We start from the raw sequence: 26096 nt of genomic DNA, 5'->3' as shown, positions 1-26096 counted from the left end.
AAAATATCTAGCCCAGTTTCCTCAATTTTGAAATTGAGACAGAAATTTGGCCCAAAATCAGCAATGGGAGTCTGCCCTTAGCTTGTCTGGCTGTTTGGACAAATGGGGTTCTCTATTACATTGTGTGAATTTGTAGTTTAACAGCCATACTCTCCATTTACACCCCCCCCCCCCCCCATTAACGCAGCAATCAGGATGACACCAATGTAATTCTTATGTTTGCATTTTCCAGAACCAAATCTTCATGAAAATTCAGTAAGGTATGTCTTCTATAATATATTCCAATTCTAAGGTAGAACTCTACTAGTGTATACTAAGATATATCTAAATATCTAAAAAAGGAAGAGGAGAATAGAGTAGAGTAGAGACATTTAGGTGCCTGGTCTTGAGAACCAGGGATGGTAGGTTTTCAGTAAAGATGAAAAATGCAAAAGTCATGTACCTATGAATGAAACCACTGAGACTGTGCACTTTGTGCCATATGGTGGAAGATGGATTTTGGCCCTAATGTATCATATTAAGAGAACATCATGTTATGACAAACACTGAGTAATGATGGCAAGATGAAGCCTTCCTACCCATTACTTCACCAAAAAGCTTTATTACTTGAAACCTTATTTACCAGGTCATTGGAACATTCTGCCATGTCCTGATTAAATAATGTGTAACACACTTCCTAACACAGTGGTTTTCAAACTGTGAGGCGTGCTGAGTTCTTCGGGGGGGGGGGGGGGGGGGGGGGGGGGGGTGATAACTGTAAACACTGTTAACCAACAAAAGAAAAAGGGGTAAAAAGGAAAAAGAAAACATTGTTAGCTAACATGCCAGGAGCAAAATGGATAACTTTTTAGTGTGTAAATCTACCAGTGAGAAGAGTTTGGTGCAACCAAAAAAAAAAAAAGAAAGTAGAGGACAATCTTCATTTGCTCCATGGTGCATCCCAGCATCAGCCGCCTGTGCGCATCAAAGACCCAGACTCATTCCTTGCACTAAACAAGAGGTGAGACTAGATGAGAGATTAAATATGTATAAAAGTTTAATTAATATTATTTATGTTAAAATGTGTTAGTTATGTCGACATTTAAAAACACACAGAGATGTTTAAATGTTAAAAAAGGATGTTTAAAATATGACAAAAGGTAAAAATAGAAGAATAGAAATGTTGGGAAAGTGAAGTACACGGACCCACGAAAGGGGGCGTAAATGAACGGCCAATAGGAAGTCCGAATAAATAACAATTTATTCTGCAAATGTGCACAACAACCAAGTATGCTGTTAGTCTGTCAATCATTCTACACAAAAGGTGATGCGTGGGCAGGCTCGAGGGTAGGACACGCCTATCCAGAGAAGAGCTGGGACCCACGAGGTTCCACCGCCAACGGAGACCTGCAACACACCGGAGCCGCCAAGTCCCGAGTCTCCAGGTGGCCACTGCTTCCACCTGTCAGATCCGGTACTGCTGGCAGGAACAGACACAGGTTAAAGGTGGGTGTGTGTACACCCAGCAAACAGTCAGCAAAAAGTTCAGTTCCTCTCCTGAGGGAAAAATCCACCACTCCCAGAAAACAGGAACACTGAAAACGTGCAGTACCAACAGTATACTTAGAGATAAGGAAAGTGAGGAGTGGAAACGCCAACTCCTTCCAACTTCCACAAACCCAGCTCCAAGCTGCGAGTATACCAGAGGTTACGACTGCAAAGGTCAGTAGCAATAAATGTGCGAACGGCACAAAGCGGCTGAGTAGGTTTACCTGACAGGTAAGCTGATAACTCGGCAGAGTTCTGATGATTCTCCCAGGCTTTTATTGGTGGTGGTGATGATGGCTGATGACTGACAGCTGTCAGTACCGGTGCTCCTGGAGCTCCTGAGAGGCGGCTGCGCCCTCTGGTGCCTGAAACCCGACAACAGGCAGGGCGCCCTCTGGTGTTGGGCCAGCAGTACCTCCTCTTCGGGCGGCCCACACAACAGGACCCCCCCCAACGGGCGCCTCCTGGCGCCCAACCAGGCTTGTTGGGATGCCGCTGGTAGAAATTGGCCAGGAGGACCGGATCCAGGATGAAGCTCCTCTTCACCCAGGAGCGTTGTTCGGGTCCGTAAGCCTCCCAGTCCACCAGATATTGGAAGCCCCGACCCCTCCGGCAAACATCAAGGAGCCTGCAGACTGTCCACGCACGCTCGCCGTCGATGATGTGGGCAGGAGGCGGTGCTGGTCCGGGGGTGCAGAGGTCCGAGGTGAGGTATGGCTTTATTTTAGACACATGGAATACGGGATGAATCCGCAGTGAAGCTGGGAGTTTCAGCTTCACTGCGGCTGGACTGATGACTTTGGTGATGGTAAAGGGTCCAATGTATCTGTCCGTCAGCTTAGCTGAGTCCGTGTGCAGAGGAATGTTTTTGGTTGATAGCCATGCCTCCTGCCCGGACTGGTATGTGGGAGCCGGGGCGCGTCGGCGATCTGCATGGCTCTTCGCCCTCGTCCGGGCTTTCAGAAGGGCAGAGCGGGCTGTTCGCCATACCTGACGGTACCTTCTGAGGTGGGCCTGGACAGAGGGGACCTCGACCTCTCCCTCCACAGCCGGAAACAATGGGGGCTGGTACCCCAAACACACCTCGAATGGGGAGAGGCGGTTGCCGATGAGATTTGACTATTGTGGGCGTACTCGATCCAAGCCAGATATTGACTCCAGGCCATAGGGTGCGCGGAGGTCACACATCTCAGGGCTTGCTCCAGATCTTGGTTAGCCCGCTCTGCTTGTCCATTTGACTGAGGGTGGTACCCGGACGAAAGGCTCACGCTGGCCCCCAGTTCCCTACAGAAACTCCTCCAGACTTGCGAGGAGAACTGGGGACCACGGTCTGAGACGATGTTCATGGGGATACCATGCAGATGCACGACGTGGTGGACCAGGAGGTCTGCTGTCTCCTGGGCCGTCGGGAGCTTCAGGAGGGCCACAAAGTGGGCCGCCTTGGAGAACAGGTCCACTATCGTCATTCCCTGGGACGCAGGGAGGCCCGTGACGAAGTCCAGGCCTATATGGGACCAGGGGCGTCGAGGCACCGGCAACGGCTGGAGGAGTCCTTTCTCTAGTTGGTGCACAGCCTTGCCCCTGGCGCAGGTGGTGCAGGCCCGGACATACTCCCGGACATTGGTCTCCATTGACGCCTACCAGAATCGTTGCCGGGCCACTGCCACGGTTCTTCGCACCCCTGGATGGCAGGAGAGCTTGGAACCGTGACAGAAGTCCAGGACCGCAGCTCTTGCATCTGGTGGGATGTACAATCTGTTTGTTGGTCCACCGCCGGGGTCCGGGTGACGCGTCAGGGCCTCCCTGACGATGTTTTCCACGTCCCACGTAAGGGTGGTGACAATAGCGGACTCCGGTATGATGGTGTCAGGTGGATCCGACAGCTCTGTTCTGACCTCCTCTTCATGCACCTGGGACAGTGTGTCAGACCTTTGGTTTTTGGTCCCGGGGCAGTAGGTGATCCAGAAGTCAAAACGTCCAAAGAATAGTGACCAATGGGCTTGCTTGGGGTTCAGACACTTAGCGGTCCAGATGTATTCCAGGTTCCGATGGTCGGTGAAGACCGTGAATGGAGCCACAGCTCCCTCCAACAGATGTCTCCACTCCTCCAGGGCCTCTTTCACAGCCAGGAGCTCCCGATTGCCGACGTCATAGTTCCGTTCTGCCGGGGTCAACCTGCGGGAAAAATAGGCACAAGGGTGGAGAACCTTATCGGACTCCCTGCTCTGGGACAGCACGGCTCCTATCCCTGAGTCAGAGGCATCCACTTCGACTACAAACTGGCGGTTAGGATCGGGCTGCATCAGAACTGGCGCAGTCGAAAACCGGCATTTCAACTCCCTAAACGCGGCTTTGCACCGATCTGACCAGGCGAAGGGGACTTTTGGGGAGGTCAGGGCTGTCAGGGGACCAACCACCTGACTGTAGCTCTTAATGAACCTCCTGTAGAAATTTGCGAAGCAGAGGAACTGTTGCAGCTTCCTATGGCTTGCCGGTTGGGGCCAATCTCTCACCGCCACTACGTTGGCTGGATCGGGTGTGACGGAGTTGGAGGAGATGATGAACCCGAGGAAGGACAAAGAAGTACGGTGGAACTCGCACTTCTCGCTCTTCACAAACAGCCGGTTCTCCAACAACCGCTGCAGGACCTGACGTACATGCTTAATATGGATCTCACGATCCGGGGAGAAGATGAGGACATCGTCTAGGTATACGAAGATGAACCGATGCAGGAAGTCCCGCAAGACATCATTTAACAATGCTTGGAACGTCGCGGGGGTGTTAGTGAGGCCGAACGGCATGACCAGGTACTCAAAGAGACCTAACGGGGTGTTAAATGCCGTCTTCCATTCGTCTCCCTTCCGGATCCGAACCAGGTGATAAGCATTCCTAAGATCCTGTTTAGTGAATATTTTGGCTCCATGCAGGGGCGTGAACACTGAATCCAATAGAGGCAAGGGGTATCGGTTGCAAACCGTAATCTCATTCAGCCCTCTGTAATCAATGCATGGACGGAGTCCGCCGTCCTTCTTGCCCTCAAAAAAGAAACCAGCACCTAACGGGGACGAAGAGTTTCGGATTAACCCGGCAGCTAAAGAGTCCCGGATGTAGGTCTCCATTGATTCGCACTCAGGGCGTGAGAGGTTGTACAGCCTACTGGACGGATACTCAGCGCCCGGGATCAAATCAATGGCACAATCATACGGTCGGTGCGGGGGAAGCATGAGAGCCAGATCTTTGCTGAAAACAAGATCGTGGTACTCAGCCGGCACAGCTGTTAGATTGGGGGGAACTCGGACCTCCTCTTGAGCAGTCGCACCGGGTGGGACCGAGGATCTTAAACACTCCCGGTGGCAGGTTTCGCTCCATTGAGCCACAACCCCATTCGGCCAATCGATCCGGGGATTGTGCTTACTCATCCATGGATAACCCAAAATAATTCTGGAGGTAGAAGGTGTTCCATAAAACACAAACCCTGTGGTTTCCAGACACAACCAGTGTTAAGGGCTGTGTCTGGTGTGTTATTAATGGAAGAAGGGTGCCATCTAGTGCCCGCACCTTCAATGGTGAAGGAAGGGCCACTAGAGGGAGCCCTACTTCCTTAGCCCATCTACTGTCGAGTAGATTCCCCTCTCACCCCGTCTTGATTAGTGCTGGGGCATGAAGGGTTAAATCCCCACAGAGGATTGTGACTGGGAGTCGTGTGGATTTACGTGGTTTCCCCTCGTGAGTATTATGGCTCACCCTTAGCCCAGTCTCTAAAGGCGAGCGTTGTCGTTTTGACCGCTTGGGGCAGTTTTCTGCATGTGCTCACTCCTGCTCGTGTCCCTAACATCGTCAGCAGGGGGAGCTGTTGTCACGCGGAGTGCGCTGGCTTTGGAGCGGGGGGAGGACGGCGCTGCTTCAGACCCGGAAGGGAGAGGGTCAGCCCAGCCACGCCCCTTGTCTCGCTCCGTCATCGACGTTCTTCTAATCGGTTGTCTAACCGTATAACCAAGTCGATAAGCCCGTCTAAATCCCGCAGCTGATCCTTCGCCACCAGGTGCTCCTTTAGGGCCGGAGACAGCCCCCTTATAAAGGCGGCGTGGAGCGCTACTGAATTCCAGCCGGCTCTCGCTGCCGCAACGTGGAAGTTGACTGAATACTCAGTGGCACTCCGGCGCCCCTGTCAGATTGACAGTAGCACATTAGAAGCGGATTCGCCTCTGCAAGGATGATCAAACACCTGTTGAAACTCCCTGATAAACTCAGTGTACGTCGACAGGAGCCATGAATTCTGCTCCCAAAGCGCCGTAGCCCAGGCGCGTGCCTTGCCCCGAAGCAAATTAATCACAAAAGCCACCCGGCTGTGGTCTGACGCGTACATCACGGGGCGTTGTGAAAAAACAAGCGTGCACTGCATCAGAAAGTCCGTGCACGTTTCGACACAACCCCTGTACGGTTCCGGGGGGCTAATGTAAGCTTCGGGAGAAGGGGGGGAGAGACCTTTGAACTACCACTGGATCATCATTATTAAGCAACAGGCCCGCAGGAGGGGTGGCTGCAGCTGCGCCTGACGCGCGCGCCTCTACCTGAGCGGTGAGAGCCTCCATCCTGAAAAGTGCACGAGAATAGCTATTCAAATCAGAATTCAAAGCTGGAACCATGTGTAAGATCCATGAGGTCAGAGGTTACCGAGCTGATGTCACAGTAATGTGGTGACTAACACAGTGAGCAGTAAACAGAATAGCCTTTTCATTCTTTTTTATTTGAGAAATTGTTTCTTCCTGTGGGCTGCTCGAGCTCTTAATATGTATCTTTAATATAACTGACATGAATGCGCATGCACTTTAACTTGATGTGCAGTATTGTATATGGCTTTCATTTGTGTGATTGTCTGCATCTTTTTTTAACTTGTGCACCTTACAGAAGTTACTTTCAATAATTTCGTTGTTCATGTGACTGCACAGTGAAAATAAAGATATCTTGAATCTGACTTGTATGTCGTGTTCGACAGGTTTTATACAATAATCCTGTCTGATGGGCCATGACGTTAGCTGTGGACCTTGGTGCTGCTGTCAGTATGGCAGTGGGTTGAGAACTGGTGATAGTCCTCCTCCCACGATGGATAATAAAAATATCACAGAAAGGTGCTCGATGTCCTTTTCCCCAGCAGATACACTGAAATGCCTTTAGATCGGACATTAGAAATACTGACTTGGAGTTAGCGGCTTCTGACATCCAATCAAATGCCAGAGTATTTCAATCTGGAGGCTACACGGCACAATTTCTGTGGATGTGTAAAAGCAAACAGTGAGATTGCTGTTTTTATTTTTTAAAGTTATCCCCTCTGCATACATTTGAATAAACACACAATCTCAACAGGTATCGACTGAAATATTGTAGCCCTCCCTTGTAACATGTGTCTTGTTTTGTCCACTGTTCTCCTCCAGGGGCACAGTATGCCAGCAACAACAGGACCAATCCCTCTGCTGAAGCCTCTGCACACTGGTCAGGAAGCCACACCCACTTGCACCAGATTCATGAACTGGAGAACCTGCAAGCTCCAGCCAGCATGGGCAAGCCTGTCGGCTCCTCCTGTGGCCTACTTGGGGCCAACAGTGGCATTCAGGGGTCCGGGGTCAGCCCAGTCTTGGCTTGGCATGCAGCCATTAACGCAGCTTGCCAAGCCCAAGGTGAGCTTGAAAAGTCTAACGTAAACCCACGGCCCTCTGTTTGTACTACTGGGCCTGCGCCTGTGGGGTCGCTGGCACAGAGGAAGAGGCAGCAGTACACCAAGAGCAAGAAGCAGGGGGGATCGACGAACAGCAGACCGCCCAGAGCGCTGTTCTGCTTCACGCTCAACAACCCCATCCGCCGGGCCTGCATCAGCTTGGTGGAGTGGAAGTATCCTTCTGCCGTGAGACACTTGTCTTACAATGTCTTAGTGTAGTAGACTGAATAAGGGAACTGGGGGTGAGCAATGAATATTCTGCTAGAATTGACTACAGTGCACAACAAAAACAAATGTGAAGCTGAAAACAACTCCAATTATTTTATATGTACCAAACTGTGGATTGTGCACCACTTAAAAAAAATGTCTGCAGCAGTGACTCTGGATTATTATAGAATTTTCATATTCAGATGTTTGTTGTGTGATTATGTAAAAGATAATGTAAAAGCTTTAGGTAGAAGGTTCAGAAAACTACACTCAACAAAAATATAAACGCAACACTTTTGGTTTTGCTCCCATTTTGTATGAGATGAACTCAAAGATCTAAAACTTTTTCCACATACACAATATCACCATTTCCCTCAAATATTGTTCACAAACCAGTCTAAATCTGTGATAGTGAGCACTTCTCCTTTGCTGAGATAATCCATCCCACCTCACAGGTGTGCCATACCAAGATGCTGATTAGACACCATGATTAGTGCACAGGTGTGCCTTAGACTGCCCACAATTAAAGGCCACTCTGAAAGGTGCAGTTTTGTTTTATTGGGGGGGGATACCAGTCAGTATCTGGTGTGACCACCATTTGCCTCATGCAGTGCAACACATCTCCTTCGCATCATCCGTGAAGAGAACACCTCTCCAACGTGCCAAATGCCAGCGAATGTGAGCATTTGCCCACTCAAGTCGGTTACGACGACGAACTGGAGCCAGGTTGAGACCCCGATGAGGACGACGAGCATGCAGATGAGCTTCCCTGAGACGGTTTCTGACAGTTTGTGCAGAAATTCTTTGGTTATGCAAACTGATTGTTCCAGCAGCTGTCCGAGTGGCTGGTCTCAGACGATCTTGGAGGTGAACATGCTGGATGTGGAGGTCCTGGGCTGGTGTGGTTACACGTGGTCTGCGGTTGTGAGGCTGGATGGATGTACTGCCAAATTCTCTGAAACGCCTTTGGAGACGGCTTATGGTAGAGAAATGAACATTCAATACACAAGCAACAGCTCTGGTTGACATTCCTGCTGTCAGCATGCCAATTGCACGCTCCCTCAAATCTTGCGACATCTGTGGCATTGTGCTGTGTGATAAAACTGCACCTTTCAGAGTGGCCTTTTATTGTGGGCAGTCTAAGGCACACCTGTGCACCATCATGGTGTCTAATCAGCATCTTGATATGGCACACCTGTGAGGTGGGATGGATTATCTCAGCAAAGGAGAAGTGCTCACTATCACAGATTTAGACTGGTTTGTGAACAATATTTGAGGGAAATGGTGATATTGTGTATGTGGAAAAAGTTTTAGATCTTTGAGTTCATCTCATACAAAATGGGAGCAAAACCAAAAGTGTTGCGTTTATATTTTTGTTGAGTGTATGTCATCAAGGCAATTTCAAGTAATATTATTAAATCTTAAGTTTTTTTGTTCTGTATCTGTAGGAGGAAACCTGACAGCGATGTGCCGTGATCTGATCTGAACTGTACCGTGACCTTGACATTGTCATTCTCACCAAACTGTGAGGGAGGAGTAATGCTGCACCCCTGCGATCAAAAGGGTTAGGGGCGAGGTGATCACCTCCATCTATAAAAATAGAGGACAGACTTTGCCAGTGCTTTGTGAAGGGATGGTTCATGAGACAAGCAAGTTTTGGCCAAATATAGAAAAGGAGACTCATACTTTTTTCTTTGAATCTCTTTCCATTATTTTGATATCTGGCCTTCTGACATCACAAACCACTGAGAAATAGTGGTTAGCGTTGTTGTCTCACAAGAAGAAAGTCTGAGGTTCAGTTCTACCAATTTCCACTTCCTTTCTTTATGGAGCTTGCGTGTTCTTGCCGTGTTTACATGGGTTCCCTCCAGGTTCTCAGTTTTTTTTTCCTGCCATCACAAAAACCCTCATTAGGTCTGTGAATGAATGTGACTCTTGATTGAATGTAGATTGTATGAGTACCCTGGTTTAAGTGGACCCAGTGTTGTGGCTGGGGTGCCTGGCGTGCCTGGCTGGCTTTTGTTTGTCTTCTGTTTTCTGTCTTTTGTTTTTCCTTCCAGGTGGCATGCGTTTAGGACTGAGTGGCTGTGTGGCTGAGTTATCAGGACCTCACCCTGATCACCTGAGGCTGATCATGTGCAGCTCGTCAGGACTCACAGCTGTGGTGCATCTACACGGATTGGAGCATGGTGGCATTTAAGTCTGGAGTACACAGTGTGTATTTGCCAGAGACTCGACCTTGTGACCAGACGGGTGAGATCGTCGTCTTGGGAGCCATCTCATCATTATGGATGCAGAGAACGTCCAGGTTTGATGCCATGGTCTGTGAAAGAGGAGGGGGTGAGGTCTCACGCTCGTCAGCACACTTCCTGAGGTACGTTAGGTTTTGTGACTAACATGAGTACAGTCAGTAAATGTGGTGTCCCTCACACCTTATTATATTGAGCTGTTATGTTAGTCGTTTGTTCAGCTTCCACTGCAGTGAAGAATGTGAACTGGGTGTTCCATGCCTGCAGAGTGGGAAGCTGATTAGTAATTAAGCCAGGAAGTGTTTGCTGTTTGTGTACGCCTTTGAGTGGTCTCTCTGTGTGTGGAGTGTGGACTCACATGATGGTTTCTTCTTTCACAGACTCGGTTTGTCACGGCCACCTGGGGGGTGTCGGCGGGGTCCTTGGGTCCGAACTGTTTCTGGCTCCGGACCGTTGGTGCTGCTGGGAGCACACCAGCATTCCACCACGCCAGACCGCGCACTTATTTGTTTGTATTATCACATCACTGTTATGTTATTAAAGTCAGTTATCTTTTGTACCGTGCTCTGCTTATTTTATACTGGGTCCTTCAAACGCTGGTCGGTTCTCCGTCCTGCGTCCGACACATAACACCCAGTGTCCATTCCTTTTGTTGGTACTGGAGCCTGACCGATATGCATTCTTGGGTGGCTGATACCAATATTAGGGAGTAAAAAAATTGATGCCTATATAGCTACCCATATATACATAAAAATGGCAATGATTCTTAACATTTTATCAGATGTTGATGACAAAGAAATGTAAATGAGGCTTGATGTTTTACAGTTTAAACATAAACTTTAATATCAGTAACTATAACCAGCAACCAGCCAACAAACATCATGCTGCCTTCACTGATTGGCAGTTGCCATTCTGGCCCTGCCTAGCTGGTGACATCATGACCACTTGTCTCTTGTCACTGTAAAACAAACATGATGAAAACGAATTGCAGTTGGTCACTTTGCCTCTGTCTCTTGTAGCTAATATGAATAAGGGGTGATGGGGGGTCCAAGCCACACTTGCCAGAATTGTAAACAACGATGTCGGACCACCATCTGCTGGACAAAGTACGTAGTGGCACCATTTCTAACAGCCAAAGCAATTTCTGCTTTGTTTATTTGGTAAAATAAAAGTTTTCATATCAGTAAACATAACGCAGATAGATACGTTTCTGAAAGGCTCATATTGGTTGCTATTATCAGCCAGCCATTATTGGTAAGGCACTGTTGTACAGATTCTGTGCAAAGAGCTGTAGTTTAAATTTGAACATGCTTCATCTCCTTGTTAGCCTTTACTAACCTTTCGAGGTACTATACACCTTTATAATGTTTTTAAAATCTGGTCTGTGTGCATATGAGTGAAACACAAACATACGAGGTCTATTAGAAAAGTATCGGACCTTATTATTTTTTTCAAAAACCATATGGATTTGAATCACGTGTGATTGCGTCAGACAAGCTTGAACCCTCGTGCGCATGCGTGAGTTTTTCCACGCCTGTCGGTTGTGTCATTCGCCTGTGAGCAGGCTTTGAGTGAGGAGTGGTCCAGCCCCTCATCGTTGTTTCATTGCCAGGAAATGGCGGAATGATTTGGGCTTTTTTCCATCAGAATTTTTTCAGAAACTCTTAGAGACTGGCAGCTGGAAACCATTAGAAAAATATATCTGGCTTTCGGTGAAAATGTTACGGGCTTGGTAGAGAATAAGGGACGGCCCCCAGCGGCTGTGTCTTATTCTCTACCAAGCCCGTAACATTTTCACTGAAAGCCAGATAAATTTTTCTAATGGTTTCCAGCTGCCAGTCTCTAACAATTTCTGAAAAAATTCTGATGGAAAAAAAGCCCAAATCATTCCGCCATTTCCTGACAATGAAAATCTGGCAAGGGGCTGGACCACTCCTCACTCAAAGCCTGCTCACAGGCGAATGACGCAACCGACAGGCGTGGAGAAACTCACGCATGCGCACGAGGGTTCAAGCTTGTCTGACGCAATCACACGTGATTCAAATCCATATGGTTTTTGAAAAAAATATTAAGGTCGGATACTTTTCTAATAGACCTCGTATGAGCTGGCTGACTTTAAAATTTTACACCAGATAGGATGCCATTATGGCTTTGTTGCACTGAGGAGATCCAGGTTAGGTGCCTGATGGGAAGTGGTAGACAAAGCGCGGAGAAAATTTTTGTATTTACTGGTAAAAGACTGGGTTCCTTAACTGTCTTTTCCAGACCATTTGATATCTTTATACTGTTGTCTATTTTTGCTAACTGTGTGGCCTTAGCCATCTACATCCCTTTCCCTGGAGATGACTCCAATTTCACCAACCAAGAGCTGGTGAGTAACACTGGACAATAATGAAGTGATACTTGCTTGGGTATATACGTAAGTTGATACACTGCTTTGTGTATTCCTATTGTTAAAAATGGTCATCAGCTGGTTATTTTAAAATACACGAGGATTATCCATGGTGTGGTATAAAGAGATAGGTATAACATACATGACAGACAGAAATGAAAACCTTTCAAATTTATGGGAAAACGTGTACATGTGAAAAAAAAACCCCAAAACAAACAAACTAAGAAATCGCATGTACGTAAGTATTCACAGACTTTGCCATGAAGCTCAAAACTGAACTCAGGTGCATCCTGTTTCCACTGATCATCTTTGAGATGTTTCTACAGCTTAATTTGAGTGCACCTGGGGTAAAATCAGTTGATTGGACATGATTTGGAAAGGCAGTTGACAGTGCATGTCAGAGCACAAACCAAGCATGAAGTCAAAGGAATTGTCTGTAGACCTCTGAGACAGGATTGTCTCGAGGCACAAATGTGGGAAAGGGTACAGAAACATTTCTGCTGCTTTGAAGGTCCCAGTGAGCACAGTGGCCTTCATCATCTGCAAATGGAAGGCGTTCAGATCCACCTGGACTCTTCCTAGAGCTGGCATCCCGTGTAAACTGACCGATCAGGGGAGAGGGGCCTTAGTCAGTGAGGTGACCAAGAACCAGATGGTCACACTGTCACAGCTCCAGCATTCTTCTGTGGAGAGAGGAGAACTTTCCAGAAGGACAACCAGCTCTGCAGCAATCCACCAATCAGGCCTTTATGGCAGAGTGGCCAGACGGAAGCCACTTCTTAGTAAAATGGCACATGGCAGCCCACATGGAGTTTGCCAAAAGGCATGTTGGGCAGTATGTCTCATGGCAGTGTTCTCTGTCTATCTGATAACTTCATATCTCCTCTGGGACGCCATGATACGTACTGTTCTTTTGCTTACCACGCTACCTAGACAAAACACAGTTTTACTTTTGCCCATATTTTTCAACCAATCACATAACTTTACTGACCCACCCTGAGGGCAATGACCTGTCCTTCTGGGGGTGGAGTTGAGGGCAGGTGGAAGAAGCAGGCAGAGCGCTGTTTGGGTGAAGGCAGCTTGCAAGCTGTGGTAGCAATTCTCTGTTTAGTGAAGGCATTTTTCAATACAACATCTAAAACTGAAGTCTGTTTCCTGTCAGTTTTTGAGTCTTATGAGTTCACTCCCCAAATTAAGCTACACATTAAAATGGGAAAATCGGGAAACCCCTACAGGTACCTGAAGGACTCTCAGACGACGAGAAACAAAATTCTCTGGTCTGATGACACAAAGATTAAACTCTTTGGCGTGAATGTCAGGTGTCATGTTTGGAGGAAACCAGTCACCATCCCTACAGTGAAGCATGGTGGTGGCAGCATCATGCTGTGGGGATGTTTTTCAGCAGCAGGAAGTGGGAGACTAGTCAGAATGGAGGGAAAGATAAGTGCAGAAATGTACAGAGACATCCTGAATGAAAACCTGCTCCAGAGCGCTCTTGACCTCAGACTGGGGCGACGGTTCATCTTTCAGCAGGACAATGACCCTAAACACACAGCCAAGATATCAAAGGAGCTTCAGGACAACTCTGTGAATGTCCTTGAGTGGCCCAGCCAGAGCCCAGACCTGAATCCGATTGAACATCTCTGGAGAGATCTGAAAATAGCTGTGCACCGATGCTCCCCATCCAACCTGATGGTGCTTGAGAGGTGCTGCAAAGAGGAATGGACCAAACTGCCCAACGATAGGTGCACCAAGCTTGTGGCATCATATTCAAATCAATTCAAAATCAAATCAATTTTATTTATATAGCGCCAAATCACAACAAACAGTTGCCCCAAGGCGCTTTATATTGTAAGGCAAAGCCATACAATAATTACGGAAAAACCCCAACGGTCAAAACGACCCCCTGTGAGCAAGCACTTGGCGACAGTGGGAAGGAAAAACTCCTTTTTAACAGGAAGAAACCTCCAGCAGAACCAGGCTCAGGGAGGGGCAGTCTTCTGCTGGGACTGGATGGGGCTGAGGGAGACAACCAGGAAAAAGACATGCTGTGGAGGGGAGCAGAGATCAATCACTAATGATTAAATGCAGAGTGGTGCATACAGAGCAAAAAGAGAAAGAAACACTCAGTGCATCATGGGAAACCCCCCAGCAGTCTAAGTCTAAAGCAGCATAACTAAGGGATGGTTCAGAGTCACCTGATCCAGCCCTAACTATAAGCTTTAGAAAAAAGGAAAGTTTTAAGCCTAATCTTAAAAGTAGAGAGGGTGTCTGTCTCCCTGATCCGAATTGGGAGCTGGTTCCACAGGAGAGGAGCCTGAAAGCTGAAGGCTCTGCCTCCCATTCTACTCTTACAAACCCTAGGAACTAAAAGTAAGCCTGCAGTCTGAGAGCGAAGCGCTCTATTGGGGTGATATGGTACTATGAGGTCCCTAAGATAAGATGGGACCTGATTATTCAAAACCTTATAAGTAAGAAGAAGAATTTTAAATTCTATTCTAGAATTAACAGGAAGCCAATGAAGAGAGGCCAATATGGGCGAGATATGCTTTCTCCTTCTAGTCCCCGTCAGTACTCTAGCTACAGCATTTTGAATTAACTGAAGGCTTTTCAGGGAAAAAAAATTTCAGGAATATTCAAGAAGACTTAAGGCTGGAATTGCTGCCAAAGGTGCATTAACAAAGTATTGAACAAAGGTTGTGAATCCTTATGTGATTTCTTAGCTTTTTATTTTTAATAAATTTGCAAAAATTTTTAAAAACCTTTTTTATGTTGTAATTATGGGGTGTTGTGAGTAGAACTTTGAGGGAAGAAATTAATTTATTCCATTTTGAAATAAGGCTGTAACATAACAAAATGTGGAAAAAGTGAAGCGCTGTGAATACTTACCAGATCCATTGTCCATATGATCCACAGATCATAGAGCAAAGGTGGGCAGTCATGTGCCATGAACGGCCAAGACACTGTAGGCTTTTCTTGCTACAGTTGTATGTAAAAGTTTGGGCACTCCTGATGATTTCCATGATTTTCCTTTATAAGTCATTGGTTGTTTGGATCAGCAATTTCAGTTAAATATATAACAGACAAACACAGTGATATTTGAGAAGTGAAATGAAGTTTGTAGGATTTACAGAAAGTGTGCTATAATTCTTTAAACAAAATTAGGCAGGTGCATACATTTGGGCACCCCAACAGAAAAAATACATCAATATTTAGTAGATCCTCCTTTTGCAGAAATAACAGCCTATAGAAACACTTCCTATAGCTTCCAATGAGAGTCTGGATTCTGGTTGAAGGTATTTTGGACCATTCTTCTTTACAAAACATCTCCAGTTCATTCAGGTTTGTTGGTCTCTGAGCACGGACAGTCTGCTTAAAATCACAGATTTTCGAGAATATTCAGGTCTGGGTACTGAGATGGCCATTCCAGAACATTGTACTTGTTCCTCTGCATGAATGCCTTAGTAGATTTTGAGCAGTGTTTAGGCTCGTTGTCTTGTTGAAAGATCCAGCACTGACGCAACTTCAAGTTTGTCACTGAATCTTGGACATTGTTCTCAAGAATCTGCTGATATTGACTGATATTAATTGTTGTTTTTGTTTTTGTTTTTTTGCGGCTTTAAACACACAAAACTTTATGTTTGTCCGTTTATTTCTGCAAAATCGCTCTTTTGCGCGCGCGCTGCTGTTGTCCTTTCATGGACAGCCGCCTCTCTGCTCTTTCTGGCTTCCATTCCATCCGTGGCTTGCTGGCTTTATTTTTTCACTGGCTTTAAGCACAATCATTTTTACAACGTGAATCCACTTTTGACTTTGTGTTCATCTGTTTATTTCTGCAAAAGCGCTCTTTTGCGCGCGGTGCCGTTCTGCATACAGAATGAGGTGGCCGTTTTATTATATACACCTGTGGATCATTTCCAATATATATATTTCTTTATTTCTTCCGCAGCTTACAAGTCACCATGATACAACTTTTAACTTTGTGTTATGTCTTCAAAATCGGTCTTTTGCGCGCTCTCCACCTGTGTTGCCGCACTGGAGTTATTATTTTCCATGGCTTTAAACACACATCTATTTTCACGCAGTCACCCAAATTTTAACTTTGTGTTCGTCCAGTATTGACTGACTCTTTTGATTGACTCTTTTGTGAGCTGGCGTTCTGCCTAAATGCTCGTTTGAAGCGTGATGATGAGTCACTGCCTCAGTGCGCACACACAGCGGAGCTCATGTGATACATTAATTTCAGAAGTGATTAGAGGTGTTTTCAGCATCCAAGGTTTGACAGAAAATGATTAATCCGCTACAAAATAATTATTTTATATAGAGTCCAGCGCACAGAGCAGGTGGAATTTGGTGCGCAAAGAGGAGACCTGCTCCAAAAATAACCTCTCAGGTCCTGCCTCAGTGCGCACACACAGCGGAGGTCATGTGATCCATTAACAAGATATTAAATCAACATACTTTTACATACAACAGACATCAACATACAGACATACTTTTATAGCAAGGAACTGTTTTATCAAGCTATAAAAAACATTAAAAATAATTACCTTAAGCTGTTCAAAATACATTCCACATGGAGCAGGAAAGAGAGGAAAAAAGTGTCCAGATGAAACAGTCCTCTGTGATTCCAGAAGTGATTAGAAGTGTTTTCAACATCCAAGGTTTGGCAGAAAATGATTAATCCACTACAAAATATATAGAGTCCAGCGCACAGAGCAGGTGCAATTGTGTGCGCAAGAGGAGGAGCCGCTCCAAAAATAGCCTCTCAGGTCCTGTGAAGGTGCCAGGCGCATGGTTAATGGACTTTTTGTAGACTCGTAAGCACCACGCAAATGCCTCTAAGCCGTCGCAGTAACTCAAACACAAACTGCGCCACGCTGTTGTTGCTAAATTTTGAACATCTTGAAATTAGCGCCACGCTCAGAGAGGAGCCTTGTTAACTGAAGATAATGCCTCTAAGAGCCACTCTGAGCCACTATAATGCCACGATAGCTCATGAAACAAAAAAAACAGGGTGTGTGGCTCCTTCTTCCCTCGGTGGGACTGAGGCTTATCACGTATCCACTATGAAGGTGCCACTATGTGCCTCTCTGTACCCCGCATGTGCCACGTAGCAGCCTCTCGTGAGCCACGACCGACCTGTCATTACAGCCTCGAATGGCTCGCATCAGCCACACTAAGCCACGTAGTGCCATGATAGCGCCAAGATAACGCCATGTTGGCGCACGTTTAGGCATGAGTTTGGTCCAAACCTCCAGCCCTCCCACACCTGGTCCCTTTAAAGTGTGTGTTTTCAATTCACAGATTCACAGCAGCATTTAAAGATGTCCCTTCTTTTTTTTTTTAAACGCAGTCCAAAAATAGACACTCCATCACAGTTCCGCAGTTGTGCGCTGTGTGCCAGGCTGCAGTCCACCTGTAATGCACCTGACCAGCTAGACCCGAACCACGGGTTCCTGGAGAGCCGCCTCTGTGCTCTCTGGCTTCTTTTTTTTTTTTTTTTTTTGCGGCTTTAAACACACAAAACTTTATGTTTGTCCGTTTATTTCTGCAAAATCGCTCTTTTGCGCGCGCGTGCTGCTGTTCTCCTTTCATGGACAGCCGCCTCTCTGCTCTTTCTGGCTTCCGTTCCATCTGTGGCTTGCTGGCTTTATTTTTTCCCTGGCTTTAAGCACAATCATTTTTACAACGTGATTCCACTTTTGACTTTGTGTTCGTCCGTTTATTTCTGCAAAAGCACTCTTTTGCGTGCGCGCTGCTGTTGTCCTTTCATGGACAGCCGCCTCTCTGCTCTTTCTGGCTTCCTTTCCATCCGTGGCTTGCTAGCTTTATTTTTTCACTGGCTTTAAGCACAGTCATTTTTACAACGTGAATCCACTTTAACTTTGTGTTCGTCCATTTATTTCTGCAAAAATACTCTTTTGCGCGCGGTGCCGTTATGCATACAGAATGAGGTGGCTGTTTTATTATATATACCTGTGGATCATTTTCAATATATATATTTCTTTATTTCTTCCGCAGCTTACAAGTCACCATGATACAACTTTTAACTTTGTGTTATGTCTTCAAAATCGGTCTTTTGCGCGCTTTCCACCTGTGTTGCCGCACAGCTCCTGCTCTTAGCTGCTCCACTGGAGTTATTATTTTCCATGGCTTTAAACACACATCCACTTTCACGCAGTCACCCAAATTTTAACTTTGTGTTCGTCCAATATTGACTGAAATATCACTCTTTTGTGAGCTGGCGTTCTGCCTAAATGGTCATTTGAAGCATGATGATGAGTCACTGCCTCAGTGCGCACACACAGCGGAGCTCATGTGATACATTAATTTCAGAAGTGATTAGAGGTATTTTCGGCCTCCAAGGTTTGACAGAAAATGATTAATCCGCTACAAAATAATTATTTTATATAGAGTCCAGCGCACAGAGCCAGTGGAATTGTGTGCGCAAGACAGCCGCTCCAAAAATAGCCTCTCAGGTCTTGCCTAAGTGCGCACACACAGCGGAGGTCATGTGATCCATTAACAAGATATTAAATTAACATACTTTTACATACAACAGACATCAGCATACAGACATACTTTTACAGCTAGGAACTGTTTTATCAAGCTATAAAAAACATTAAAAATAATTACCTTAAGCTGTTCAAAATACATTCCACATGGAGCAGGAAAGAGATGGAAAAAAGTGTCCAGATGAAACAGTCCTCTGTGATGCCAGAAGTGATTAGAAGTGTTTTCAACATCCAAGGTTTGGCAGAAAATGATTAATCCACTACAAAATATAGTCCAGCGCAGGTGCAATTGTGTGTGCAAGAGGAGGAGCCGCTCCAAAAATAGCCTCTCAGGTCCTGCGAAGGTGCCAGGCGAACGGATAATGGACTTTTTGCAGACTCGTAAGCACCATGCAAATGCCTCTAAGCCGTCGCAGTAACTCAAACACAAACTGCACCACGCTGTTGTTGCTAAATTTTGAACATCTTGAAATTAGCACCACACTCAGAGAGGAGCCTCGTTAACTGAAGATAATGCCTCTAAGAGCCACTCTGAGCCACTATAATGCCACGATAGCTCATGAAACAAAAAAAACAGGGTGCGTGGCTCCTTCTTCACTTGGTGGGGCCGAGGCTTAAGCAGCCTTTGTGTGAGGATGGGTGTAGTCTCTCGTCGGATTTTCTTTGCAAGGAAAATGGCGGAACGACTGGAGCAGCGCGACTGCATCAAATTTTGCCAGAAACTGGGCGACTGCCATGTGGAAACCATTCGGATTATTCAGACGGCTTTCGGTGACAATCCTCTGGGCATCACACAGATTAAGGAGCGGTGCAACCGGTTTAAAGACGGCCGCACAACGGTGGAGAGCGCACCACGCTCCGGTCGGCCAAAACATGCCGAAATGACCAGATCATTTCCAAAGTGAACGCTGTGGTGATGTGGGACCGTCGTGTGACTATCCGAGAAATTGCAGAAGAGGTGGACATCAGCACTTTTTCGGCACATTCCACTGTGACAGAAGATTTTGCCATGAAAAGAGTTGCAGCGAAATTCATGCCGATGGCTTCGACACGAAGCTGCTGACGGAGCAAAAGCACCTTCGTGTTGAAGTCTCACAGGACATGCTGTGACTCCGAAAAATGAAGCCCACCTCTTCCACCATTCGGATGATTCAGACGGCTTTCGGTGGCTTTTCAGTCGTGTGACTATCCGAGGAATTGTGGAAGAGGTGGGCATGTCACAACATGTCCTGTGAGACTTCAACACGAAGATGCTTTTGCTCAGTCGGCAGGTTCCAATTTCTTGGATAGTCACACGACGGTCCCGCATCACCACAGGGACAAACATTAGGACAGTAAATTAACATAAAATAATTACATAGATCAAGCTGGTACCATGTTACTGACTGTCATTCTGCATACGCAGATTATCTCTGCTTCCTCTGTGTCTTTTCCACCAGCTTCTCTGTTTAAGACACTCTTAGGCTTCATAAAAGTCCTCCTCCCTCCTCTTACCAGTTTGGCACCTTAGGAGCTCTCTTAAGGCCTAAGGTCCTTTGTGACCAACTTTCATCTCACCAAGGGAAAATTCTAAGAAATGTCTAAGAATTCAAGAAATTCCAAGATTTCACTTAGAATAACGTCACTAGGAGCTAGTTTTAGCCTTAGGCTGCTTTGTGCATACGGGCCCTGGTCTTTGAACATCCAGAAATGGAAAACTATGCAAACAAGGAAAGATTTATTAGGTGTAAAATAGTACAAATATGTACAACTCAAAAACCCATGGAAACAAATCAAAGCATTATCCGTAGAGCTGCCACAAACGATTATTTTTACACTCGACTAGTCACCGATGATTTTAGTCATCTAATCGGATAATACGTAAATTGTGGCTAATCGCACCAGCATTTGAATGTTGCTATTGTTTATTATATCATTTAATTATTTACAGTGAGGAAAATAAGTATTTGAACAAAGTTTTTTGCAAGTTCTCCACTTAGAAATCATGGAGGGGTCTGAAATTTTCATCTTAGGTGCATGTCCACTGTGAGAGACATAATCTAAAAAAAAAATCTGGAAATCACAATGTATGATTTTTTTAATAATTTATTTGTATGTTACTGCCGCAAATAAGTATTATGTCTCTCACTTTGGACATGCACCTACGATGAAAATTTCAGACCCCTCCATGAATTCTAAGTGGAGAACTTGCAAAACCACAGAGTGTTCAAATACTTATTTTCCTCACTGTGTTACTGTTGACAACATTGTTTTAATACATTCATGCCTATAAAATGAGAGAGAGAGAGAGAGAGAGAGAGAGAGCGCTTCTCAAAAGTCGTATCATATTTCTTTTCCATCATTGTGGTGAAGTTGTTGTGTGGGCCGCTGAAGAGGAGGTACTGAAAGTCATGAAGTCATTACTAGTTAAAGATAATGGAATAGTCAGCTCAATAGAGCTCTGACTCTTTGTCAGCCTGGCTACAGTGCTGAAAAGAAACCTGGGGTTGTTCTTATTTTCTTCAATTAGTGATGAGTAAAAAGATGTCCTAGCTTTACGGAGGGCTTTTTTATAGAGCAACAAACTCTTTTTCCAGGCTAAGTGAAGATCTTCTAAATTAGTGAGACGCCATTTCCTCTCCAACTTACGGGTTATCTGCTTTAAGCTACGAGTTTGTGAGTTATACCACGGAGTCAGACACTTCTGATTTAAAGCTCTCTTTTTCAGAGGAGCTACAGCATCCAAAGTTGTCTTCAATGAGGATGTAAAACTATTGACGAGATACTCTAACTCCCTTACAGAGTTTAGGTAGCTACTCTGCTCTGTGTTGGTATATGACATTAGAGAACATAAAGAAGGAATCATATCCTTAAACCTAGTTACAGTGCTTTCTGAAAGACTTCTAGTGTAATGAAACTTATTCCCCACTGCAGGGTAGTCCATCAGGGTAAATGTTATTAAGAAGTGATCAGACAGAAGGGAGTTTTCAGGGAATACTGTTAAGTCTTCTATTTCCATACCATAAGTCAGAACAAGATCTAAGATATGATTAAAGTGGTGGGTGGACTCATTTACTTTTTGAGCAAAGCCAATAGAGTCTAATAATAGATTAAATGCAGTGTTGAGGCTGTCATTCTCAGCATCTGTGTGGATGTTAAAATCGCCCACTATAATTATCTTATCTGAGCTAAGCACTAAGTCAGACAAAAGGTCTGAAAATTCACAGAGAAACTCACAGTAACGACCAGGTGGACGATAGATAATAATAAATAAAACTGGTTTTTGGGACTTCCAATTTGGATGGACAAGACTAAGAGACAAGCCTTCAAATGAATTAAAGCTCTGTCTAGGTTTTTGATTAATTAATAAGCTGGAATGGAAGATTGCTGCTAATCCTCCGCCCCGGCCCGTGCTACGAGCATTCTGACAGTTAGTGTGACTCGGGGGTGTTGACTCATTTAAACTAACATATTCATCCTGCTGTAACCAGGTTTCTGTTAGGCAGAATAAATCAATACGTTGATCAATTATTATATTATTTACCAACATGGACTTAGAAGAGAGAGACCTAATGTTTAATAGACCACATTTAACTGTTTAGTCTGTGGTACAGTTGAAGGTGCTATATTATTTTTTCTTTTTGAATTTTTATGCTTAAATAGATTTTTGCTGGTCATTGGTGGTCTGGGAGCAGGCACCGTCCCTACAGGGATGGGGTAATGAGGGGATGGCAGGGGGAGAGAAGCCGCAGAGAGGTGTATAAGACCACAGCTCTGGTCCGCTTCCGCAGCGCGAGCCGGCTGGAATGCTGTTGCGCTCTGCGCCGCCTTTGTAAACGGACTGTCTCTGGTCCTCAAGGAGCACCTGGTGACGAAGGACGAGCCGCGGGATTTAGATGGGCTTATCGACCTGGATATACGGTTAGACAACCGATTAACAGAACACTGACAGGAGCGAGACGAAGGGCGTGGTCAGGCACAAGCCGTCCCTCTTCCTCCCGGGTCCGAAAGGGAGCCGTTTTCCCCACGCTCCACAGCCAGGGCTCTCCACGTGACGACAGCTCCCCCTGCTGACGTTGCTATGGAAACGAGCAGGGCCAAAGAGCGATCAGATCAGAGACAAAGGAGGCTGATCCGTGGAGAGTGTTTTCTCTGCAGCTCAACCGAGCACACACAGAGAGAATGCCCCAAACGGTCAAAACAGCAGCACTCGTCCTTAGAGACTGGGCTAAGTGTCGTGGTTCGTCTTTAGTCTTCTTGGGATGTCGTCTTTTAGATAACACAAACTAATTGCAAGTGATATGCTAGAAAAGGACACAACACTTTAGAATAATTCAGCCATAACCAAGATAAAATGCACAGAGTTTTTAAGTTTATTTAAGCCTTCGACACAGAGCTTAGACAAACTGAGTCCTCTAGAGAGACTGAATATGTGACAACCGCGCTCATCTATTTATTTGAGACCCGCGGGCATCGCTCCTCCTTCGACTTTTTTATTTATTTCATTCCCAAGACATGGTTTTCTATTGGAAGCGTCCTCTAGTGAACCCTAAGCTGGTGTTAGGCCATTATTTCAATGTGACAAACGCTCCCCTTAAAACGTGAAGGATTTACAACTGATTTTTTTAAAAGACCTTCAGCCACAGGTGCAGCTGGCCTGAGGCCCCCCGCACGTGGCCTCAGCCACAGGTGCAGCTGGCCCGAGGCCCCTCGCACGTGGCCTGCGGGAAAGCACCTAAGAGGCCTTGGAAAGCCCCTGACAGACTGAATGACTAATAGAGCCCTTTTTTTTGGGTTGAACACCTGCTAGTTCAACCAGAGGACATACAGTTCGGATCAGGACACTTGATAGTTCATCATAGTTCAAATAAGGACCTAAAAATTCTTCTACATAAGGGTGGGTCACAACACCCATGCGGGGAGACCCCGACAATCTGCACGTATCCCAGTCACGATCCTGAGTGGGGATCTAACCCTTCACGCCCCAGCACTGGTGGACACGGGGTCAGAGGGGAATCTGCTGGATAGCAGATGGACAAAGGAGGATGGGCTCCCTCTAGTGGCCTTACCGTCACCATTGTCGGTGCGGGCACTAGATGGCACCCTTCTTCCACTAATCACACACCAGACCCAGCCAGTGACATTGGTTGCGTCTGGGAATCACAGGGAGGAGATTGTGTTTTATGTAACACCTTCTACCTCTCGAGTGATTTTGGGTTTTCCATGGGTGTTAAAACACAATCCCCGGATTGATTGGCCGTCTGGGGTTGTGGTTCAGTGGAGCGAAACCTGCCACCGGGAGTGTTTAGGATCCTCGGTTCCACCCGGTGTGACAGCTAAGGAGGAGGTTTTAGTCCCCCCCAATCTGGCGGCGGTGCCAGCTGAGTACCATGACCTTGCTGACGTCTTCAGCAAGGATCTGGCACTCACGCTGCCCCCACACCGTCCGTACGATTGTGCCATTGATTTGATACCGGGCGCTGAGTACCCGTCCAGCAAGCTGTACAACCTCTCACGTCCAGAACGCGAATCAATGGAGACCTACATCCGGGACTCGTTAGCTGCCGGGTTGATCCAGAACTCCACCTCCCCGATGGGTGCTGGTTTCTTTTTTGTGGGCAAGAAGGACAGCGGACTCCATCCATGCATTGATTACAGAGGGCTGAACAAGATCACGGTTCGCAACCGATACCCGTTACCTCTGTTGGATTCAGTGTTCACGCCCCTGCACGAGCCCAAATTTTCACGAAATTGGATCTTAGGAATGCTTATCACCTGGTTCGGATCCGGGAGGGAGACGAGTGGAAGACGGCATTTAACACCCCGTTAGGTCACTTTGAGTACCTGGTCATGCCGTTCGGCCTCACCAATGCGCCCGCGACGTTCCAAGCATTGGTTAATGACGTCTTGCGGGACTTCCTGCATCGGTTTGTCTTCGTATATCTAGACGATATACTCATCTTTTCTCCGGATCCTGCGACCCATGTCAAGCATGTACGTCAGGTCCTACAGCGGTTGTTGGAGAACCGGCTGTTTGTGAAGGGCGAGAAGTGTGAGTTTCACCGCACTTCTTTGTCTTTCCTGGGGTTCATAATCTCCTCCAACTCCGTCGCCCCTGATCCGGCCAAGGTTGCGGCGGTGAGAGATTGGCCGCAACCAACGAACCGTAGGAAACTACAACAGTTCCTCGGTTTTGCAAATTTCTACCGGAGGTTCATCAAGGGCTACAGTCAGGTAGTTAGCCCCCTGACAGCCCTGACCTCCACGAAAGTCCCCTTCACCTGGTCGGATCGGTGCAAAGCCGCGTTTAGGGAGTTGAAACGCCGGTTCTCGACTGCACCGGTTCTGGTGCAGCCCGATCCCAATCGCCAGTTCGTAGTTGAAGTGGATGCCTCTGACTCAGGGATAGGAGCCGTGCTATCCCAGAGCGGGGAGTCCGACAAGGTTCTCCATCCATGTGCCTACTTTTCCCGCAGGTTGACCCCAGCTGAACGGAACTATGACGTCGGCAATCGGGAACTTCTTGCGGTGAAGGAGGCTCTTGAGGAGTGGAGACACCTGTTGGAGGGAGCATCGGTACCATTTACGGTTTTCACGGACCATCGGAACCTGGAGTACATCCGGACCGCGAAGCGTCTGAACCCCAGGCAAGCCCGCTGGTCGCTGTTCTTCGGGCGTTTTGACTTCCGGATCACCTACCGCCCCGGGACAAAAAAACAACGATTTGACGGCCTGTCCCGGGTGCATGAAGAGGAGGTCAAGACCGAGCTGTCAGACCCCCCTGAAACCATCATCCCCGAGTCCACTGTCATGGCCACCCTTACCTGGGACGTGGAGAAGACCATCCGGGAGGCCCTGATACGGAGCCCAGACCCGGGGACAGGTCCGAAGGACAAGTTGTACGTCCCACCAGAGGCCAGGGCTGCGGTCCTTGACTTCTGTCATGGTTCCAAGCTCTCCTGTCATCCAGGGGTGCGAAGGACCGTGGCAGTGGTCCGGTAGCGCTTCTGGTGGGCGTCTATGGAAGCCGACGTCCGGGAGTATGTCCAGGCCTGCAGCACCTGTGCCAGGGGCAAAGCCGACCACCACAAGGCCCAAGGCCTCCTCCAGCCTCTGCCTGTGCCTCGTCGCCCCTGGTCTCATATTGGCCTGGACTTTGTCACGGGCCTCCCGCCGTCCCAGGGCATGACTTCCATCCTCACGATAGTGGACCGGTTATCCAAGGCGGCCCACTTTGTGGCCCTCCCGAAGCTCCCGACGGCCCAGGAGACTGCAGACCTCCTGGTCCACCATGTCGTGCGTCTGCATGGGATTCCATCAGACATTGTCTCGGATCGTGGTCCTCAGTTCTCCTCCCAGGTCTGGAGGAGTTTCTGCAGGGAACTGGGGGCCACCGTCAGTCTCTCGTCTGGGTACCACCCCCAGATGAACGGGCAGGCAGAGCGGACGAACCAGGAACTGGAGCAGGCCCTCCGCTGCGTGACCTCCGCGCACCCGACAGCCTGGAGTGA

General features: G+C 47.0%; 1 protein-coding gene across 19 annotated transcripts in view; it reads left to right on the top strand.

The window, feature by feature from the left end:
• Positions 1-26096, top strand: part of cacna1db (calcium channel, voltage-dependent, L type, alpha 1D subunit, b) — a 497403-nt gene that overhangs the window by 4814 nt on the left and 466493 nt on the right. For all 19 annotated transcript variants that reach the window (XM_034171706.1, XM_034171704.1, XM_034171703.1 and 16 more), the window contains exons 2-4: positions 4979-4981; positions 6960-7413; positions 11962-12067. In XM_034171706.1, the coding sequence (XP_034027597.1) occupies positions 4979-4981; positions 6960-7413; positions 11962-12067 (563 nt within the window). The remainder of the gene's footprint in view (positions 1-4978; positions 4982-6959; positions 7414-11961; positions 12068-26096) is intronic.

Source organism: Thalassophryne amazonica, chromosome 6 (genome assembly GCF_902500255.1).
Source record: "Thalassophryne amazonica chromosome 6, fThaAma1.1, whole genome shotgun sequence".
Taxonomy (NCBI): Eukaryota; Metazoa; Chordata; class Actinopteri; order Batrachoidiformes; family Batrachoididae; genus Thalassophryne; species Thalassophryne amazonica.
Note: the sequence above shows the minus strand (reverse complement) of the source record. Positions and strands in the feature narration are given on the sequence as shown.